At 45.4% G+C, this 22,020-nt stretch overlaps 2 protein-coding genes across 4 annotated transcripts in view; both read left to right on the plus strand.

Moving 5' to 3' along the window:
• Positions 1 to 1,185: 1,185 nt before the first annotated feature.
• Positions 1,186 to 9,890, plus strand: msantd1 (Myb/SANT-like DNA-binding domain containing 1). The gene is made up of 3 exons (XM_041867790.1): positions 1,186 to 1,862; positions 6,427 to 6,714; positions 8,988 to 9,890. Exons 1-3 carry the CDS (start codon positions 1,609 to 1,611, stop codon positions 9,286 to 9,288), a joined length of 843 nt encoding a protein of 280 aa, XP_041723724.1. The 5' UTR covers positions 1,186 to 1,608; the 3' UTR covers positions 9,289 to 9,890.
• Positions 9,891 to 12,389: 2,499 nt separating this feature from the next.
• LOC121554383 (regulator of G-protein signaling 12) overlaps positions 12,390 to 22,020 on the plus strand; it is a 63,862-nt gene continuing 54,231 nt past the window's right edge. For 2 of the 3 annotated variants that reach the window (XM_045211976.1, XM_041867946.2), the window contains exons 1-3: positions 13,518 to 13,915; positions 14,405 to 16,296; positions 18,394 to 18,510. In XM_045211976.1, coding sequence (XP_045067911.1) covers positions 14,497 to 16,296; positions 18,394 to 18,510 — 1,917 coding nt within the window. In that variant the 5' untranslated portion in view covers positions 13,518 to 13,915; positions 14,405 to 14,496. Of the gene's footprint in view, positions 12,715 to 13,517; positions 13,916 to 14,404; positions 16,297 to 18,393; positions 18,511 to 22,020 lie in introns of those variants that run through there. The other variant, XM_041867945.2, reaches the window with a different exon arrangement.

A 22,020-nucleotide genomic window follows, 5' to 3' on the forward strand; every position in this document is an offset into this window, starting at 1 on the left:
ATTATACAAGTTTGATATGATATGAATTATATAGAACTGCAATGTTTGCTCTTTTACTATCTTCTGCCACTTCAGGACAGATATTTAAAAACAATATGTGGTGTTTTGTGGTCCTGTGTGGCTTAGCAACACAAAGGTCATGGGTTCAATTCCCGCAGGGATCACATACTAAAAATGAATGCACTCAATTTACTGTAAGTTGCTTTGGTTAAAGTTTCTAGTAAGTGGCTTAACATAAATCTCTAGTTCTCTTGTCCATTTCAATGGAGGAGGTACTTCTATAGGTAAGTGACAGACGTGATGGATTGGGAAGAGCTGCCAGTGTTATGGCATGTTGGAACGTCTGTCAATTTCTATGGAGCAGATGGACCACGAGCTCTAATAAGGGAAAAACTGTGTTAAGACAGAGTGACAGCAAAGTGTCACAAATAAAGACAAAGTAATGGTAAGTCACAGATGGATCCGGCTATTAGTGGCACTGGCAGTATAATTTCTTCCAACTTCAATGTGGCCCCTTCTTGGAAATGTGGAGATTGGCTGGGGGTGTTTTCACAGACACTATTATGTTCACATTGTCTCCAGAGTGCTTTATGTACTCTAGTATTGAAAGAGAGAGAGCGAGAGAGAGAGATGACATGCTGACCCCACCCTTGCAGGCCAAGGGCCATATTGTGGTGAGGAGTGGGGGAGGGGTTCAAGTGTCCACGCATAAACTGACCTACCGACAGGACTCCCATTGTCTTGGTTTAATTATAATACACTGAACCCCTCCCCCCTGAATGTTTTTCCCCCTGCACTTTCATATTTACATTTACATTTACGTCATTTAGCAGACGCTCTTATCCAGAGCGATTTACCATATCATTTGCATATAATTTCATAGTGCATTGAGAACAGTATCCACACACTGCCAGAGTATGTTGCTTTTGATTACATTTATTAGGTGTCTTTTCCTTAGGTGAAAAGTAGTGTCCTCCTGTTTTCACCACCTTCGCTGCAAAAAAAAAAGCCAGTCCCTGCACTCCCAAGTGTATGTTATTAAAAGCTTTTAAATGCAGCAACATCTTGGCTGCCTGCCCAGACCAAAGGCTTGTTGCCAAGGAAACAAATTAAACCCGCTCTCTCACTCTACTCCCTCCCTCCCTCCCCCGAGACTCATATTTCAAATCTGTTTTCCCTGTAATCTCTGGCCTACCTCAATGCGTTTCAGCTAAAATCTTTTTGTTGTGGCATTGGAGTGAGAGAGCGAGAAAGGACATGAGAGACAGGGAGTGGTTAAGAGAGCTGGGGGGGAGGAGAAAGAGGGGCCTCCTAGTTGCCAGGGAAACTTGACATCACAGTGACGATTTCCTCCATTTAAAAGCTTTTAACCGGATCCCTCTCCTGCCCTAGGCCCCATTTTGAGTCCTCTTTCAGCTAAACTCGGGGGAAAGGCACCGGCAAAGCAGAGCGGTGTGTGGCTGTTTGCAACCACATTCCACTGACAACTGCTAGACTGCTAGAAACACCTTAGAGCAGAAAAGGGCTTTCAAACGAAACCGTTTTGGATGCCTATTTTTGTTTACAAAACCAAAACAGGAATAGAGGGCTTTCGAGAGGGCTTTCAAAATGGCCACCAAGGACAATTTCAGTTACCTTATCTCGGGCCACAGCGAGAAGCACAGGAGGGCCCGAAACTGGACCGATGCGGAGATGAAGGCGCTCCTGTACGTATGGGAACAGAACGTCGCCGAGCTGAAGAAATGCAAGAGGAACGCCAAGATCTATGAGAAGATGGCCCAGAGGTTCTTCGAACTCACGGGAGAACAGCGCCACCGGGAGGAGATCAAGATGAAAATCACCAACTTGTCTTTTCAGTACAGGCAAGTGTAAGAAATACACTGGATTTTTTTTGTTTGGATGGGAAAAGGTGGCAACATAAATCCATGAATATCTTGTATGAACTTACTTAAATATCCACAGAGAGAGTAGACAAACTGAAGTGGGCTATTTCTTTAGAATTTAACATTTACATACATTTACGTCATTTAGCAGACGCTCTTATCCAGAGCGATTACAAATAGGTGCATTCACCTTATAGCCAGTGGGATAACCACTTTACAATGTTTTTGTTGTTGTTTTTTGTTGTTTTCTTTTGGGGGGATTTGGAGTAAAGGGGGGTGGTAGAAGGATTACTTTATCCTATCCCAGGTATTCCTTAAAGAGGTGGGGTTTCAAATGTCTCCGGAAGGTGGTGAGTGACTCCGCTGTCCTGGCGTCGTGAGGGAGCTTGTTCCACCATTGGGGTGCCAGAGCAGCGAACAGTTTTGACTGGGCTGAGCGGGAACTATGCTTCCGCAGAGGTAGGGGAGCCAGCAGGCCAGAGGTGGATGAACGCAGTGCCCTCGTTTGGGTGTAGGGACTGATCAGAGCCTGAAGGTACGGAGGTGCCGTTCCCCTCACAGCTCCGTAGGCAAGCACCATGGTCTTGTAGCAGATGCGAGCTTCAACTGGAAGCCAGTGGAGTGTGCGGAGGAGCGGGGTGACGTGAGAGAACTTGGGAAGGTTGAACACCAGACGGGCTGCGGCATTCTGGATGAGTTGTAGGGGTTTAATGGCACAGACAGGGAGGCCAGCCAACAGCGAGTTGCAGTAATCCAGACGGGAGATGACAAGTGCCTGGATTAGGACCTGTGCCGCTTCCTGTGTTAGGCAGGGTCGTACTCTCCGAATGTTGTAGAGCATGAACCTACAGGATCGGGTCACCGCCTTGATGTTAGCGGAGAACGACAGGGTGTTGTCCAGGGTCACGCCAAGGCTCTTCGCACTCTGGGAGGAGGACACAACGGAGTTGTCAACCGTGATGGTGAGATCATGGAACGGGCAGTCCTTCCCGGGAGGAAGAGCAGCTCCGTCTTGCCGAGGTTCAGCTTGAGGTGGTGATCCGTCATCCATACTGATATGTCTGCCAGACATGCAGAGATGCGATTCGCCACCTGGTTATCAGAAGGGGGAAAGGAGAAGATTAGTTGTGTGTCGTCAGCGTAGCAATGATAGGAGAGGCCATGTGAGGATATGACAGAGCCAAGTGACTTGGTGTATAGCGAGAATAGGAGAGGGCCTAGAACTGAGCCCTGGGGGACACCAGTGGTGAGAGCACGTGGTGCGGAGACAGCTTCTCGCCACGCCACTTGGTAGGAGCGACCGGTCAGGTAGGACGCAATCCAAGAGTGAGCCACGCCGGAGATGCCCAGCTCGGAGAGGGTGGAGAGGAGGATCTGATGGTTCACAGTATCAAAGGCAGCAGACAGGTCTAGAAGGACAAGAGCAGAGGAGAGAGAGTTAGCTTTAGCAGTGCGGAGAGCCTCTGTGACACAGAGAAGAGCAGTCTCAGTTGAATGACCAGTCTTGAAACCTGACTGGTTTGGATCAAGAAGGTCATTCTGAGAGAGATAGCAAGAGAGTTGGCTAAAGACGGCACGCTCAATAGTTTTGGAGAGAAAAGAAAGAAGGGATACTGGTCTGTAGTTGTTGACATCGGAGGGATTGAGTGTTGGTTTTTTGAGAAGGGGTGCAACTCTCGCTCTCTTGAAGACGGAAGGGACATAGCCAGCGGTCAAGGATGAGTTGATCAGCGAGGTGAGGTAAGGGAGAAGGTCACCGGAGATGGTCTGGAGAAGAGAGGAGGGGATAGGGTCAAGCGGGCAGGTTGTTGGACGGCCTGCCGTCACAAGTCGCAAGATTTTATCTGGAAAGAGAGGGGAGAAAGAAGTCAAAGCATAGGGTAGGGCAGTGTGAGCAGGACCAGCAGTGTCATTTGACTTAACAAACGAGGATCGGATGTCGTCAACCTTCTTTTCAAAATGGTTGACGAAGTCATCCACAGAGAGGGAGGAGGGGGGGGATTCAGCAGGGAGGAGAATGTGGCAAAGAGCTTCCTAGGGTTAGAGGCGGATGCTTGGAATTTAGAGTGGTAGAAAGTGGCCTTAGCAGCAGAAACAGATGAAGACAATGCAGAGAGGAGGGAGTGAAAAGATGCCAGGTCTGCAGGGAGTCTAGTTTTCTTCCATTTCCGCTCAGCTGCCCGGAGCTCTGTTCTGTGAGCTCGCAATGAGTCATCAAGCCACGGAGCTGGAGGGGAGGACCGAGCCGGCCGGGAGGATAGGGGACATAGAGAGTCAAAGGATGCAGAAAGGGAGGAGAGGAGGGTTGAGGAGGCAGAATCAGGAGATTGGAGGGAGAAGGATTGAGCAGAGGGAAGAGATGATAGGATGGAAGAGGAGAGAGTAGCGGGAGAGAGAGAGCGAAGGTTGCGACGGGCGCATTACCATCTGTGTAGGGGCAGAGTGAGTAGTGTTGGAGGAGAGGGAGAGAGAAAAGGATACAAAGTAGTGGTCGGAGACTTGGAGGGGAGTTGCAGTGAGATTAGTAGAAGAACAGCATCTAGTAAAGATGAGGTCAAGCGTATTGCCTGCCTTGTGAGTAGGGGGGGACTGTGAGAGGGTGAGGTCAAAAGAGGAGAGGAGTGGAAAGAAGGAGGCAGAGAGAAATGAGTCAAATGTAGACGTAGGGAGGTTGAAATCCCCCAGAACTGTGAGGGGTGAGCCATCCTCAGGAAAGGAACTTATCAAGGCGTCAAGCTCATTGATGAACTCTCCAAGGGAACCTGGAGGGCGATAGATGACAAGGATATTAAGCTTAAATGGGCAAGTGACTGTGACAGCATGGAATTCAAATGAGGAGATAGACAGATGGGTCAGGGGAAAAATTGAGAATGTCCACTTGGAAGAGATGAGGATTCCTGTGCCACCACCCCGCTGACCAGATGCTCTCGGGGTATGCGAGAACACATGGTCAGACGAGGAGAGAGCAGCAGGAGTAGCAGTGTTTTCAGTGGTAATCCATGTTTCCGTCAGCGCCAAGAAGTCGAGGGACTGGAGGGTAGCATAGGCTGGGATGAAGTCTGCCTTGTTGGCAGCAGAACGGCAGTTCCAGAGGCTGCCTGAGACCTGGAACTCCACGTGGGTCGTGCGTGCAGGGACCACCAGGTTAGAGAGGCAGCAGCCACGCGGTGTGAGGCGTTTGTGTAGCCTGTGCGGAGAGGAGAGAACAGGGATAGGCAGAGGCATAGTTGACAGGCTGCAGCAGATGGCTACAATAATGCAGAGGAGATCGGAATAAAATGAACTAAACATCTGGGAAAGGAGAGAGCGGGGCCTCCCCTCACCACAACTCCCAAATATAACTCTCCCAACTTCCACCTCAGAAACTATAATTGTTGTAAACTACAGCGGTTCAATGTTTTCTAGGAATAGACTAACCTAGTTTATTCAGCTAGCTAACTAGGTGCAGTATTATTCCGTGAAAAACGTCCGGGCACCTCGTCATAAGACGCCACAGCCAGCTAGCATGCCGGTCTCCAGCAGCAGGGTTTAGCGCCAATACTCAGCCACAACAACCACCAGTGTATCAACACACAAGCAGATCGTTCGTGTCCGTGTCTAACGTTGTGGGTTAGTCCCGACAGCTTGAGCGAGTCCGTCGTCAACTTATTCAGCCAGTTAGTTAGCTAGAATAGTTAGCAAACTAGCTAGCCATTGCTTTCAGACAAAGAAGAACCCCTCCTTTCACGGCACGAACACACAGAGAGAGCCAAACTAACGTTAACTAGTCACCCATGTCCCGAATTCCTTGAGCGACTCGGGCTATCAATATGTAAAAAAAAGTGTAGGTTATGACTTACCCCTAGGAGCTACTGTTAGCTAGCCAAGTGCAAAGCTAGCCACTGAATTGACTCAGCCAGTTCGTGTCTGTTCGCTCGGTCGTTCCAGCTATTGTTTACAAGTAGCTATCCAGGTTGCAACAAGCTTGCTAATTTTCAAGCACAGTAGCCACTTGCTACCTAACGTTAACGGTTCAGACAATTAGGTTAGAAAACAGCTGAATGGTAGGCAGTTATTGTATGTAATTATTGTAGGCAGCCAGCTGGCGTAATTACAGGCACTCTCAGGCGTGAAACAACTATACCGTTGCTAATAGCTACTCGCCAGCTAGTCCAGGTGGTGAGTTAGCTAGCTAGCTAGCTTCGTACTACACCCGGCACCACCGAATACAATACTAACCTACAATAATTACATACAACAACTACCTACAACAACCCACGATACCTACCTACAATACCTAACTACAATCTAAATACATAGTTTAAGCCTTACTCGACAAAGCCCAAGCTATGTATAAAGCCAAACTTACCCGACGCCAAGCTTACCCGACGACGAGATGACTCTTTCTCTCTCTCGTTCTGTTCTCTCCCACGGGTGTCAAAGCATCCTGCATACCTAGAACTCAATACAGGCAGCCATGATACCTAGAAACCCAGACTTCTTATGTCCCCTACTTGATCCAAAGCAATATATACCATCCTTAACTCCTCTCCTTCTATGACAGGAAAATGAAGTGCACGACCAATGGGAGTGGAGGTACCCCGGACTGGCCGTACTACAAAGCCATAGAGAAGATCCTCACCAAGACTGCCAATAATGGGACTATGAACCCATTTGAGCTCCAGTCTTCTGGCCCCTCCACCTCCACGGAGGCCTCGATGTCCCATGCGGAGGGCCTCCCCATGGGCTTCCTTCCGGAGTACACAGGCTCCTCTGATGAGATGGAGATGAGGAAGGACCTGGATGGATCGGAGAGCTCTGGCAGTCTGCATTCCGGGCTTCCCTGTCCTGAGTAAGGCCATGTTTACATATTGGTCTTCAAATGAGGGAGCACAGAGAGAGAGAGAGAGAGACCTGGGCCCTGACAGTAAATCTCAGTAAGACAAAAATAATGGTGTTCCAAAAAAGGTCCAGTTGCCAGGACCACAAATACAAATTCCATCTAGACACCGTTGCCCTAGAGCACACAAAAAACGATACATACTTACATTTACATTTACATTTTAGTCATTTAGCAGACGCTCTTATCCAGAGCGACTTACAGGAGCAATTAGGGTTAAGTGCCTTGCTCAAGGGCACATTAACGTCATTTAGCAGACGCTCTTAGCCAGAGCGACTCACAAATTGGTGCGTTCACCCTATAGCCAGTGGGATAACCACTTTACAAACCACTTTACCTCTGCCTAAACATCAGCGCCACAGGTAACTTCCACAAAGCTGTGAACGATCTTAGAGACAAGGCAAGAAGGGCCTTCTATGCCATCAAAAGGAACATAAAATTCGACATACCAATTAGGATCTGACTAAAAATACTTGAATCAGTTATAGAACCCATTGCCTTTTATGGTTGTGAGGTCTGGTGTCCGCTCACCAACCAAGAATACACAAAATGGGACAAACACCAAATTGAGATTCTGCATGCAGAATTCTGCAAAAATATCCTCAGTGTGCAACGGGATCTGACTAAAAATACTTGAATCAGTTATAGAACCCATTGACTTTTATGGTTGTGAGGTCTGGTGTCCGCTCACCAACCAAGAATACACAAAATGGGACAAAAACCTAATTGAGATTCTGCATGCAGAATTCTGCAAAAATATCCTGTGTGCAACGAAAAACACCAAATAATGCATGCAGAGCAGAATTAGGCCGATACCCGCTAATTATCAAAATCCAGAAAAGATACAATAAATTCTATAACCACTTAAAAGGAAGCGATTCCCAAACCTTCCATAGCAAAGCCATCACCTACAGAGAGATTAACTTGGAGAAGAGTCCCCTAAGTAAGCTGGTCCTGGGGCTCTGTTCACGAACACAAACAGACCCCACAGAGCCCCAGGACAACAACGACAACACAATTAGACCCAACCAAATCATGAGAAAAAAAAAGAGAATTACTTGACACATTGGAAAGAATTAACAAAAAAACAGAGCAAACTAAAATGCTATTTGGCCCTAAACAGAGAGTACACAGTGGCAGAATACCTGACCACTGTGACTGACCCAAACTTAAGGAAAGCTTTGACTATGTACAGACTCAGTGAGCATAGCCTTGCTATTGAGAAAGGCTGCCGTAGGCAGACCTGGCTCTCAAGAGAAGACAGGCTATGTACACACTGCCCACAAAATGAGGTGGAAACTGAGCTGCACTTCCTAACCTCCTGCCAAATGTATGACCATATTAGAGACACATATTTCCCTCAGATTACAGAGATCCACAAAGAATTCGAAAAAACAAACCCAATTTGGATAAACTCCCTTATCTACTGGGTGAAAAACCACAGTGTGCCATCACAACAGCGAGATTTGTGACCTGTTGCCACAAGAAAAGGGCAACCAGTGAAGAACAAACACCATTGTAAATGTATTTTCCCATTTGTACTTTAACTATTTGCACATTGTTACAACACTGTATATATACATAATATGACATTTTAAATGTCTTTATTCTTTTGGAACTTCTGAGTGTAATGTTTACTGTTAATATTTATTGTTTATTTCACTTTTGTTTACTATCTACTTAATTTGGTTTGGCAATGTTAACATACGTTTCCCATGCCAATAAAGCCCTTAAATTGAAATTGAATAGAGAGAGAGAGAGAGAGAGAGAGAGAGAGAGAGAGAGAGAGAGAGAGAGAGAGAGAGAGAGAGAGAGAGAGAGAGAGAGAGAGAGAGAGAGAGAGAGAGAGAGAGAGAGAGAGAGAGAGAGAGAGAGAGAGAGAGAGAGAGAGAGAGAGAGAGAGAGAGAGAGAGAGAGAAAGAGGTGTCAAGCTAAACTGCCCACCCTTGCCAGGAGGGTGATAAAGAGTTTCCACAAGGCTCTCTAAGTGATAAACATCACAATGAATTGTGATGATAGTTAATTAGCATGAAAGTACATGAAAGTACTCATACAGTGAGTTTACTTTAATTTCAACCTCTTCTTTAGTTCTTGGCTTATCCCAGAAAGGTTCCTACATATCAAAAGAAAAACATATCTATGAAAACTCTTGAGTACTTGCATAAAACTCAATATAAATTGTGTCATTACCATTACTTTGACTAACAAAACCCCTTTCTGTCCAGTTCCCAACCGGCGCCGGCCAAGAGGAAAAAAGTGCACCAGCACCTCTCCCTGAAGCGGCGGAAGCTGAAGGTGATGGAGGCCATGCTGCAGGAGCAGCGGAAGGTGAGCCGGGCGGTGGAGGAGACGTGCCGTGAGGTGCGCCGCGTCATGCACCAGCAGAACTTCCTCCAGGTGCAGAGCCTACAGCTCCAGGAGCGCATGATGAACCTGCTGGAGAAGATGATTCAGCCACCCGCTGCCCCCACACACACCTTGGGCGCTGCTGCCCAGCCCGGGGTCAACGGGCCAGGGCAGGGATGAAGGGTCAAGGGTGAGGGGTCAAGGAGAGTGGGGGTGGTCGCTATATTGCTATTCTAGAAAATAAATGATATATATGACAAAATGCTATAAGGCTATGCTAGGTGATCCCCATATGGCTATGCTAGAAAGGCACTTTTTAACAACTGATTGAGAGTGAATACTGACTGTAATTGTCAATCTCACCCTTACCTCTAACCTGGACGCTCAACCCCCAGAGAGAGGGAAAAGGTTATCAACTTGCTCAACAGTACTGAGAGGATATATAGCTGGTTTTGTCCTTTCTAGAATGGCCATCTTGTGGTTGCTGTGAGAGAGTGAGAGGTCAGGGGTGAGGGTTCCGAGGTCTATGGCTGAGGCTAGTTTTTAGACAAGTTCCACCATTTCGATTTGAGAGATATCTACAAGCTACCAAAATACTTATTCACATCGACAAAAGACAATGTATGTCCACAAATTCTATATCTTGATGATAAAAGTCATGTGCATTTGATATTGTATCAATGATATTATAATGTCTGTCCTGCTATGGTGTATGCATCTTCCAACTAGCATAGCCTACTTGTTTGAAATGTATGACTGAAATAAAAACATATGTTCTGTCATCATCTTTCAACTATTCCTGGTACCATCAAGTCTCCCTTTCATCCTAGATATTGCTATAATGTAGCCTTCATATGCTGCGTTTACACAGGCAGTCCAATTCTGATATTTTTTTCACTAATTGGATTTTTGACAAATCAGATCAGCTCTGAAAAAGATCTGATGTGAAAAGGTGGAAAAAAGTGGAACAAATATCAGAATTGGGATGCCTGTGTAAACGCAGACAAAGTCAGCATTCACACTCCAGAGTGGCGCAGTGGTCTAAGGCACTGCATCGCAGTGTTAGCTGTGCCACTAGAGATCCTGGTTCGTATCCAGGCTCTGTCGTAGCCGGCCGCGACCGGGAGACCCATGGGGCGGCGCACAATTGGGCCAGCGTCGTCCAGGGTAGGGGAGGGAATGACCGGCAGGGATGTAGCTCAGTTTGTAGAGCATGGCGTTTGCAACGCAAAGGTTGTGGGTTCGATTCCCACGGGGGGCCAGTATTAAAAATAAAATAATGTATGCACTAACTGTAAGTTGCTCTGGATAAGAGCGTCTGCTAAATGACTAAAATGTAAATGAATGTAATAGGATCTTTATACAATAAAACACAAAATATGATATGATATAATTAACCGCGATTGATAATAGACAGTACTGTGCAGCCGTCTTCATCGACCTGGCCAAGGCTTTCTGTCAACCACTGCATTCTTATTGGCAGACTAAATAGCCTTGCTTTCTCAAATGACTGCCTTGCCTGGTTCACCAACTACTTGTCAGATAGAGTTCAATGTGTCAAATCGGAGAGCCTGTTGTCTGGACCTATGGCCGTCTTTATGGGGGTGCCACAGGGTTCAATTCTCGGGACAACTCTTTTCTCTGTGTATATCAATGATGTCGCTCTTGCTGCTGGTGACTCTCAGATCCACCTCTACGCAGACGACACCATTTTGTATACATCTGGCCCTTCATTGGACACTGTGTTAACAAACCTCCAAACGAGCTTCAATGCCATACAACACTCCTTCTGTAGCCTCCAACTGCTCTTAAACACTAGTAAAACTAAATGCATGCTCTTCAATCGAACGCTGCTGGCACACGCCCACCCGACTAGAATCACTACTCTCGGCGGGTCTGACCTAGAGTATGTGGACAACTACAAATACCTAGGTGTCTGGTTAGACTGTAAACTCTCCTTCCAGACTCACATTAAGCATCTCCAATCCAAAGTGAAATCTAGAATCGGCTTACTATTTCGCAACAAAGCCTCCTTCACTCATGCTGCCAAACATGCCCTCGTAAAACGGACTATCCTACCGATCCTTGACTTCTGCGATGTAATTTACAAAATAGCCTCCAACACTCTACTCAGCAAATTGGATGTAGTCTATCACAGTGCCATCCGTTTTGTCACCAAAGCCCCATATACTACCCACCACTGTGACCTGTACGCTCTTGTTGGCTGGTCCTCACTACATATTCGTCGCCAAACCCACTGGCTCCAAGTCATCTATAAATCACTGCTAGGCAAATCCCTGCCTTATCTTAGCTCATTGGTCACCATAGCAACACCCACCCGTAGTCTGCGCTCCAGCAGGTATATCTCACTGGTCATCCCCAAAGCCAACACCTCCTTTGGCCGCCATTCCTTCCAGTTCTCTGCTGCCAATGACTGGAACGAATTGCAAAAATCTCTGAAGCTGGAGACTCTTATCTCCCTCACTAACTTTAAGCATCAGTTGTCAGAGCACCTTACCGATCACTGCACCTGTACACAGCCCATCTGAAATTAGCCCACCCAACTACCTCATCCCCATATTATTATTTATTTTGCTCATTTGCACCCCACTATCTCTATTTGCACATAATCTCTTGCACATCTATCATTCCAGTGTTAATACTAAATAGTAATTATTTAGCACTATAGCCTATTTATTGCCTTACCTCCATAACTTCTACATTTGCACACACTGTATATATATTTTCTGTTGTATTTTTGACTTTATGTTTTGTTTACCCCATATGTAACTCTGTGTTGTTGTTTGTATCGCACTGCTTTGCTTTATCGTGGCCAGGTCGCAGTTGTAAATGAGAACTTGTTCTCAACTGGCTTACCTGGTTAAATAAAGGTGAACAAAAAAAATATATATAATAATAATGTGTAACAATAACACAGTATCTGCTTCTCTTGCATGGTAGTGGCTGTACTGGTTTAGAGAGAAAGGATATCACCACATTAAACGATTGAAAGTGCTAGACTGGCAAATCCAGGAAGGGTTTGCCCTCAGTGTTGTGTGTAATGTGAGAGGACAGTTACATTAACTCACTTTAAACAGCACTGTTTTGAATAATTAACTGTTCTCTGAGAGGATTAGGGGAAACCATGGGATTAAATAGAAGGGAGTTGAATGTAGCTTTACCACCTATAGGTTTAGCATTTTACATTTGTGAAAACAGCTCAAATGTAATGTTTAATTTTTTATTAATCAATATACGGAGTAATAATAATAATAGTCTGCTTATTCTAATTAAATGACTGTCTTTCACTTCACTAGCCTACTAGGCCTAAGGTTTTTTTTTATCCAGGGTTTTAGTAGGCCTAAACATTAGTAAACATCTACTTTTTGGCTTGCACTATGTTTCCATTGATTGACTCACTGCTGAGTGTCTATTGTCTATTTGACTGTGGTGTGTACAGTACATGTGTAATAGGACAACGTGACTTGCCCTTGCGACCGTTGCAGAACTTTGACCACAATGCAGTTTGTTTAGTCGTGCGTGGTAGGATGCCACAAAGTATCACCTCTCGAGCTGTGTGGTTAATACATCCAGTTAAGATTGAATGTAAGGTAATTACGCTGTTATGTTAATTAGCTTGTAATAAATCCATTATTAATTGTGCAGTGGTGTCGCATTACATTTTCATCTCATAGCTTTGATTTAAACGTGCATAGTTAATCTGTGTGAAATGCTTAAAAGTGCATTTAGGTACTGCTATGTGTGTGAATTGTAGTTTAAATATCGGTAAGAATGTTTATATTTAGCCTATCATTGTTCGATGATCAGAACCAATAGGATCATACCACAAATATTTGAATATTCAACACGAGAGATTGGGCGGATTCGATTATGTTGGGCCACCGGCAATGAACACCCGGCAAAGGCTCGTCACATTATCGGGCGAAAGCGGGAAGGGAGGTGCGCCATTCTCAAATTGAACAGTAATCTGTGCCGCTCGGTCATTTTGACAAGGCAGCATGGTGCATCGTCCAGAAACATACATCTCTTTTACATAAAATACATGTTTGCATTTTCAAAAACAATTAATTGGTAAGGCAGATAAAGCGTTGTTATCAAAAGCAATCACTTGTACATGGGATAACACAGAATCCTACTACACGTGCTTAATTATGCCACTTTTGTTTTGAGCGGACTTCTCAGTGGGCTTTGAACTGGGCACCTGGCTCGAGCCCGGGAGGCAGCCGGGTCCCAAATCGAATGCAATCAACTTTCAGCCGATACAAAACACGCCTACACGGGCAAGATTAATCGAGCCCCCTCATTGGCGAACTAAAGAAATCACGTGCTCTGAAAACGGTACGGTGTCATGGTTACGATGAAAGACGCTTTGTCCCCAACAATGAATGTAGGCGAGTGGTGTTTGTCACCGGCATATGGAATACGGAATACGGGAGGGACATTTTTGAAAACATAAATGATTATGTTGCGGAAACTACACACGTGTAGATTTGTAACACTTTTTTGACGTTTGGTATTATGCAATCTTTGAACTGACTTCATTAAGTTTTGAAACGGTAATTTCAGTGTCACTGGCAACATTGTATTTGCGCCTAAACGTCGTCGGGATAGGCTGGTCTACTTTAAATCTAAAACTCAAGCAAACGTTTTAGAAAATATTTTTGGGTTTGCTGTATTTTGCCAGATGAGGCCTAACTGCTGTGCTGTTTTGTAAACATTTAACCAAGGGAGGTAGAGTAAAAAAGGATGTGATGTCCAACGAAACCAAATCAAGGCGCTCGAGCAGGTTTGTCTCGTTTAAAAGCTCGTGCTTTGATTGAACTGTTCTTGAGAAGGGGGCCAGCTGGCGCTGTTTGCTCTAGTAGACGGTTAATTCGCACGCTCACTTGGGACCCAGGGTAATTGTCTAACAGCCCACACTTGTCTGGTTAAACTATAATAACTCAATATATTTTTGTCCCAAAATATGGAGATTGTTATTGTGTGCAGGATAACATATTTTTGAAGTTTATTTTTCTAAATTGAAGGGGGAAAGCATTTGATGCAATCATTATTATTTTGTAACATTGTGTAACAAATATGTTGTAACATAATATTATCACAGGATAAGTGTTACAGTTGCTGTTTAAAAAAAAAAAAAGGATTCTGGAGGCCTATGCTTAATCAATATTTGATACACTGTAAATCACTTATCTTTGCTCTCTCTCTCTCTCTCTCTCTCTCTCTCTCTCTCTCTCTCTCTCTCTCTCTGTGTCTCTCTCTTGTCTACTTTTAGTGTTTATGCAGGATGACAAAAACACTTCAGTGTTGGCACTAAACATATAACATTCCAGTGTGACATTCAGTTCCCACACTCTCCATTTGAAAATGTCCACATTCAGAATGAGGATGCCGGGACAGAACGACAGGGCACGAAGGTGTCTGGATTTGACCGCCCCTCAGGAAGTCAGAGGGGTTGAGGTTGTTCGAGGACGTGTAGGATACGGGTTCACCTTATCAGGACGAGGCCCGTGCCTCTTGAGTGGTATATTGGAGGGGAGCCCTGCAGACCTGGTGGGACTAAAGCAGGGGGATTGTATAGTGAGCGTAAACGGAATCGATGTGGCAAAGGCTTCCCACGAGGCTGTGGTGCAGTTGATTGGCACCTGTAAAGGACCCTTGCGGTTGGTGGTGCTTGTCGGGACCTGGCCCACGGTGGACCACTCTGGCAACTCGTCATGTAACTCAGTAAACGCCACTCCATTTCAGCCAAGGCCTTTGTCAGAACCGGACATGTCCCACTGGACCCAACCGTGGAACTCCAAAACCCAACCTGGCTTCCTGTCTGAGGAGGAAACCGCCAGAGTGGCAGACATTGACTCTGTTTTAAATGACCAGGAGAATTATGTGAATCCAGACTGGAGAATGCTGAACACAGCCATGGTGGTGGGCTACTTGGGCTCTACTGAACTGATCTTGGCCTTGTCCTGCCCCAGCTCAGAGGACGACTGCCTACAGGTGATCCGCAGGTGTATTAGACATATGGGCACTGAGCAGGAGACCCACACGCTGGTGATGATGAAGATCATGTTCGACTGCGTCCGCCTCTGTGACGACGCCGGAGCCGTCCTGGCAGCCTTCCCTGCTGAGAACCTTGTCGTGGGAGTTGTGTGTTCCGAGGACAGGCGCTTCTTTTGCCTGGTCACCACTGCACACGTCTCTGGTGGCCATGTGGGAAAGAACGGTCCCCTGAGGTCCTCCTGCCATGTCTTTTTCATCGACCCCGAGCTGTGCCACCACAGTGACCACCTGGGCATCGCCGGGCGCTTCGGCTTTGACTGTATCCCCGACCCAGACACCCAGGGCTGCCAGGAGTTCCCCCTCACTCCCCCCTCCGTCCTTCAGTTTGTGTCTGTCTTATACTGTGACATGGGGGAGGCGGTGGAGAGGTTTAGAACCAGGCTGGACAGAGAGTCTGCCCACCACCTCCACACTCAACAGAACAGCAGCAGAGCCTGCAAGAATGGCAGTGCCAGCAGCAACAGAGACAGCGGGATCGGAAACGCCTCCCCCCCTGAGGAGAGAGCGGACAGGGATTTCCCAATCGCCCACGGAAGTGACCCCGGGGGCAACCTCCCCAGCTGTCCATGGGAGGATTACCCCCAGGCCGAAGAAAACCTCACCCAAATAGTAGCTCACCAAAATAGCCGCCTAAACTTAAACGGCCATCCTAATCCGGGAAGCACACATTCCCTTTCCGAATCTCGACCGGGCCCAGCGTTGTTAACCGGGCCATCCGGAGGCCCTCCTCCCAGGTTAGAGTTTCAGTTCAAGCCCCCGCCACCGCCTTACCCTGTGGGTAAGAACCAGAACCTAACAGAAGGAGGAGGCCCCTTCAGAAGCAGTCAACGCCGGTTCTCTATGAGCGTCAAGCAGAGGTGGCCTAGGGGCCACAGTGGAGAGCCTGATTCCCAGGCAACACCGGCCACTAACAGCTGGTCAGGACCAGCCACGGTGGGTTGCACCAACGCCCTGCCACTCCCCATAAGCCAGATCCCACCAGACAGGTACCAGGCAGCGGAGGCCATGACGCTGCTGCCCCAGAGGCAGGAGTGGGCCAAACGACTCTGGAGAGCAGAATCTGGAGAGCTGCTAAATGGAAAGCCCAGGAGAGATGACAATACCAAGGTGAGATAAGAAGAGAGAATGTTGTTGTGTTGATGATTCTGTGATGTGTGTGTGTTTACATAATGTATAGGCCAGAGTTTGTTTTTTCCAGGGTGTTCCCTAACCCAAAGTTAAGATAGGAGATTGTGCAAAGGATGAACAAAAATACCTTTGCATGGTCCCTTCCTTTTTACATCTGGTTTTGTTTCTTTATTCCACAGGCAGTTTCAAGTTTTATTAGTTGTATGTACGGGACACTCATGGCATACACTATCCAACAAAATGATTTAGTGCAGGTTCCTTCTCGACAATGCAACAACAATAAGAAATAATAAAATATAAGAATATGACCATAAAGTAAACGGTTCAGTAGAATAAACATTTTAGTGTAAGTATAATACAGGAAGTCACAATTTATAGTCCAATATTTACACATGCTTTGGGGAAGGGCGGATTGGGGAGCAAGTGTTTTAAATTGTGCAGTATTTAGCAATCATAATAATAGTATTGTAGCAGCAGTTGCGATGTGTATGTAGCATGAACGTTTTTGTGTTTCTATTAGCTTTTTGTTCAACTTTATTCCACAGGAGGTAATACATGGTTTGCAGGAGTCGAGTTGCCAGGCACTGTGAGGGTGGACAGCCCATTCACTCTCACACCTAATATAATACACCATTTAAAAATTAAAAATAAAAACACCTGTTAACTTATACCTCAATTATCTAATTTTCATAAATCCACATCCAAGATTTAGTTCCAAACAGGCTTTTAGTTGTTTTCCTGTCCCGGTTTCACTATCTAGGGAATTACTTTCCCTGTGGAAGAAGTACTTTGCTACTTATTGATGTTTTTTAGTTGACACAAGGAAATGTGCATTCCAAACTTGTGATATTTTGGTAAAAATCCTAAAAACATCTGAAAGATCTTTTAATAGCCAATACAGAAAGTTTACCTTTTATAATATGTTTCTCCTGTGGCTGCACTATTGCATCTCTGAGTGTAGAAAAATATGGATGTGTTCCATGGAAATGCAGGCATTTGGCAAAACAGAATCTTTGCTTTGACAGAGTGGCATATTTAAGCAGAATCTGGTAAGAAATGGAGAGAATCCTCCTCCACCATCTGATGTGTTTTTGCTTCTGCTCATCTTTCCAGTGCAGAGAGCAGATTCCCAGAGTCTGATGATAGGGGAAAATATGTGCGCTGTTTATCATTGAGTTATTGTCCTGTGTGTATATGCCGGGATGAATCGCGTGTCTGTCTCTGTTCTGAAAAAGAAGACAATTTTGCACAGGAAGCGAAGGAAAATGACAGGGTAGAACCCATGTGATACCATGGTAATTACCTGCAATTCTTTATTCCAGCTCAAACAGGCTGGGCTCTCACCCATCATTATAATAGCAGGGCTGCTGGCGAAATGCGTTTCTCATGCTCGTTTAGCATATAGCAGTTAAACGGTGAGATTAAGGTGCAGATGAAAGGGGAGGAGTTGAGTTTGATGGAGGCTTTTGAGATAAAGCACTTCCTCAGCCCAATTGGTGTCTGTGAAACCGAACTGAGACTAATGGGCTTGACCATGTTTGACATGGGGCTCACTGTAAGTCTTGTGTGGCCAGTCCGTTATTTTTATACAATCTGTGATCCAATCACATTTGCCATGATGAGTTATGTTGTCGGGCAGAAGGAGTTAGTTGCGTGTCATGACCCCTGTTATATAAGGACACAGCATATGGCCTTAAGGTCAAGGCAGGAAGAACATCTGTCATCTTGGTTGGTTTACATCATCTTGGTTAAATTGCCCAGTGAGATAGTTCCTTATCACCCTCTCCAATGTTCTCCAAAAACTGCAAGCTTGTTTAAGCCTTGTCTATTTTGTACGGAAGTGTATTCCAGACAGAGGAATGATCATGTTAAGCTGATCGTTGATACTAATCCCTAATGCTTACCTAATAAGGTGTTATGTCATGTTTTTGTCGTGTTTAAGATGGTGTTATGTAGGCTCATGACCAATAACTAAGCATGACAAAAACCACGATAAGATCAATTGTGTCCATGTAATAGTGTGATGTTTTGGCAGACAGTCATTAATGCTTATGATCTCTCTTCTCCCCTTGACAGGGCTCCAAGTTCTGGGGCATCGGTGTGGGACGCTCCTCTGGCCGTCGCTTCTCTGGCCGTCGCTCATTTGGACACTCCAAGAAGCTCAGCCTTGCACGATCACTGGATGACCTGGAGGTAGACCCAATACAGTTCCAGTCCAGTCATTAATGTAAATGTTAATGTAAACCTAGCTCCATCCTACTCAGGGGGTTGCCTGGTATTAACCCATTGGAGGTTCTGGAATTATAGTTATTTGAATGAGAGTAAAATATCTGGTGCAATTAAATCGACTTAATTCAATACAACTCTGTTCCGGCTTATCGTACCAATGCCTTTATATTAAAGCATTGTACAATGGCCCTGTTATGCTGTGTACCCATCTTTTATGGGAACGGCATTTTTCCATCATGCCATTCGCCTCTATGCAGAGGAGCTGGTCAGCTTGACTAATTTGGACATTCAGCCAAACCTCCCTCCCCCTTCCGTTCTGCTCCAGTTTCAGCTCTTTCTTAACCTTTCATTTCTGTTCCCTTCTCGTGTTTGGTGCCACACTTGCGGCGAGGGTGGCTCACAAAGTGGTCTTTGTGTGGATCCGAGGCATGGGCCCTGTTGGTTTGGCCTTGCTAATGAGCAGCGCTGCTGAATGACTGAACGACGTGCCCACATTTCTCCCCTATTTGCGCTGCTCTGGGATTCTACTGGCTCCTGCTTTCACACATACCCTACTGCATACACACACACCCTGTCACTCACCCCAACTCTAAACAGTAGTGTCAGAAACTTGCGGCCTCTTGTTCACTGTTTAAGTTCCATAGGGTCTTCAACAAGCCTCTCTTGAACATAAACCTGTACTGAACAGTCTCACACAATGTAAAGGACATTTCTTATGTCTGACCTAATAGGCTTTGACATTTAGTTTAGCTCATTTTTGCGTTTGTCGTCGAACGAGTGTGCGAACGACTCAACCTCAAAGCCATCTGTCAGCACAACGGCTGATTTGCTTTCTTATGTCAACACGGCTGCACATTCTTTACTACACAGCAATAGGATGTCATGACTAACGGTTTCTGCTCATTCTATCTGAGTGATTTCTGAGTCAATGGCACTGCAGAGGAGTGAAGAGAAGATAATGGTATTGTCAGTCAGTGTGTGAACCCTGAACCGGGAACTATATAAAGATTTGCTCCAGTTCACCATTTGCTTATGCTACAGCGATGATGTCATTGGTGTAGGCCATCTGGAATTCTTCTGGTTGCGAGGAGCCAAGTACACTCTGGCCTTGCAGCCTCTTCAGGGTCAACAGCTACTGTGACGGCTAGGGAGAGAGATGGGGTGTTTGAAGTGTTGAAACCGTCTGTGACGTCAGTAAGGAGAGCACACAGGCTTCCATATGTTAGCATTAGCTTTGATCTCTTCTACAGAGCCAACCCTCACATGCTAACTGTACAGGCTGGCATGTAAACAACTGTATTATACACATAATTATACACCTATAATAGGAATCAATAGAAAAGGGTCTGCTATAGGCCTACATTAAAAAGCCTGCTACCTACAGATTAACCACTTATAGCTCTAATACAATAGAATTAAATGGATACAACATGGTATTGTCTACACGACGAGGACATTTGCCTTGGGCTTCACACAAATTACATTTATAGATATTAAACAAATATTGCAATACTAGGAATACTTTGTCATCAAGAGCATTTAATTTCACATGTAGGAGTAATATACTGTATAGAGAAGAATTAGCATTGGGTTTTCTAACGTAAGCATGTATTGATTAAAATAATAACTAGGCCTGGCTCATCTTTTATAATTGGGCTTTCAGGGCCTCCCGAGTGGCGCAGTGGTCTAAGGCACTGCATCGCAGTGCTAGCTGTGCCACTAGAGATCCTGGTTCGAGTCCAGGCTCTGTCGCAGCCTACCGCGACCGGGAGACCCATGGGGCGGAGCACAATTGGCCTAGTGTCGTCCAGGTTAGGGGAGGGTTTGGCTGGCAGGGGTATTCTTGTCCCATCGCGCACTAGTGGCTCCTGTCACCAGGTGTACAGTGTTTCCTCTGACACATTGGTGCGGCTGGCTTCCGGGTTACGCAGGCATTGTGTAAAGGTTGTGTTTCGGAGGACACACGGCTCTCAACCTTCGCCTCTCCTGAGTCCGTATGGGAGTTGCAGCGATGGGACAAGACTGTAACTACCAATTGGATACCACGAAAAAGGGGTAAATAATAATTTCAGGGTAGTAGCTGATCCTCTATATGACGCAAACTGTAATTTTATCTTGAACGTACAGCAGAAATAGCTTTGGCCTAGCTACTTGTCAAGCAAAAAATGCTCTTTTTGGGTGGCCGCAGACTGAATGGGAATCCCCAGTTCAAATGGGGAACAGTAAGTAAGAGTAGTACGATTCCCTAAAGTGTTTCCTGGAATAATAAGACTTGGGTGTATTCAATGAGCCAAATTGCATTTTGGTCAGCGGGCGGCTGCCCACTTAGCTAAGTGGGGCTAAGTGAATTTGAACACAGTACGGCCAAGGGAGTCTGCCTTTACAGTATAGCGTTTTCATGTTATGAAACTGTGGAGTTCATATTTAAGGGTTTCTTAGGAGTTGCTGGTCCTCAGGGATTTTTTTGTTGTTGCAAAAAAGGCAGGTCTGTGGTCAGATAATAACTTTTCAAAATGTTCCTTGTGCAGTCACCATTTCAGCCACCCTGGAACCATGACGAAATGAGTGCAATGAGTGAAATTTACGCATGCTGATAGTAATTACCTGAAATGTATACCATGTTTGAGGTTTTCTTCTAATGGCGGACAAATGCAATTAGATCCTCACCTATGGCTATCGCCCACCTCTGGTTTCCACGTCAAGGGCTCAATTCCTCGAGGGCTCAGCGTCACCAGCCTGGCTAAACTAGACTGAATGCTGCAGACACCATTGTTTAATTCAGTCTGGTTTAACCAGCTTATAGCAGCTTCACAGGATTATCAGTCAAAGATCAATGAGTCACTCCTGAAGGCTCAGCGCTAGCAGATCTCAACCATAAGGAATATGATTATAAACTATGCTGAGATAATAGGTCATCTATATGCAGAGGTTAGGTTGTTAATTTTCTCCGTATTTGCACTGTGTCGGATTCCATGAACCATTGATTCAGTGTCATAAGCCCTGTAATACCACACCCTGTAATGGAACCTCCATGTCTATTATCCTGCCTGGTAACATGATCAGCTACTGTATTCAATGCTAGAGAAGATGAAAAATGACAGCAATAGATAAGTAATCTGCGATTTTATGATAAAGAAAGTGAGAGCCTCCCTTTGGCAGGCATTCCGTAAAGAAAAAATATGGAATGACAAACTGGGGCATGAAGTACAAGCTACATCAAAAGAGTTTTACACCCAAAATGTAAGATTTCCTATGTTGTTAGTTGTTTGTCACCATATAAATAGCAAGTGTCATCATGTCTCAGCCTCTCCAGAAGCAAAGGTGAACACACATGTTTATTATGTAGTGTGCATCACATTGGAATATCCCATTACACAGGGATTGGAAGGTGTTTTTTTGGGGAGCTTTTCCTACGACTGACTCCTAAAGTCCCTTCCTCAGCTCCTTAGGATGTTATTGAGCCCTTTTCTCACG

The sequence above is a fragment of the Coregonus clupeaformis genome, chromosome 39 (assembly GCF_020615455.1).
Source record: "Coregonus clupeaformis isolate EN_2021a chromosome 39, ASM2061545v1, whole genome shotgun sequence".
NCBI classification, from domain to species: domain Eukaryota; kingdom Metazoa; phylum Chordata; class Actinopteri; order Salmoniformes; family Salmonidae; genus Coregonus; species Coregonus clupeaformis.

Coding starts and splice junctions, on each gene's coding strand:
- msantd1 (XM_041867790.1), top strand. CDS start 1,609: ATGGCCACCAAGGACAATTTCAGTTACCTTATCTCGGGCCACAGCGAG. Junction 1,863..6,426: donor AACTTGTCTTTTCAGTACAG/GCAAGTGTAAGA, acceptor CTTCTATGACAG/GAAAATGAAGTGCACGACCA. Junction 6,715..8,987: donor TCCGGGCTTCCCTGTCCTGA/GTAAGGCCATGT, acceptor CTTTCTGTCCAG/TTCCCAACCGGCGCCGGCCA.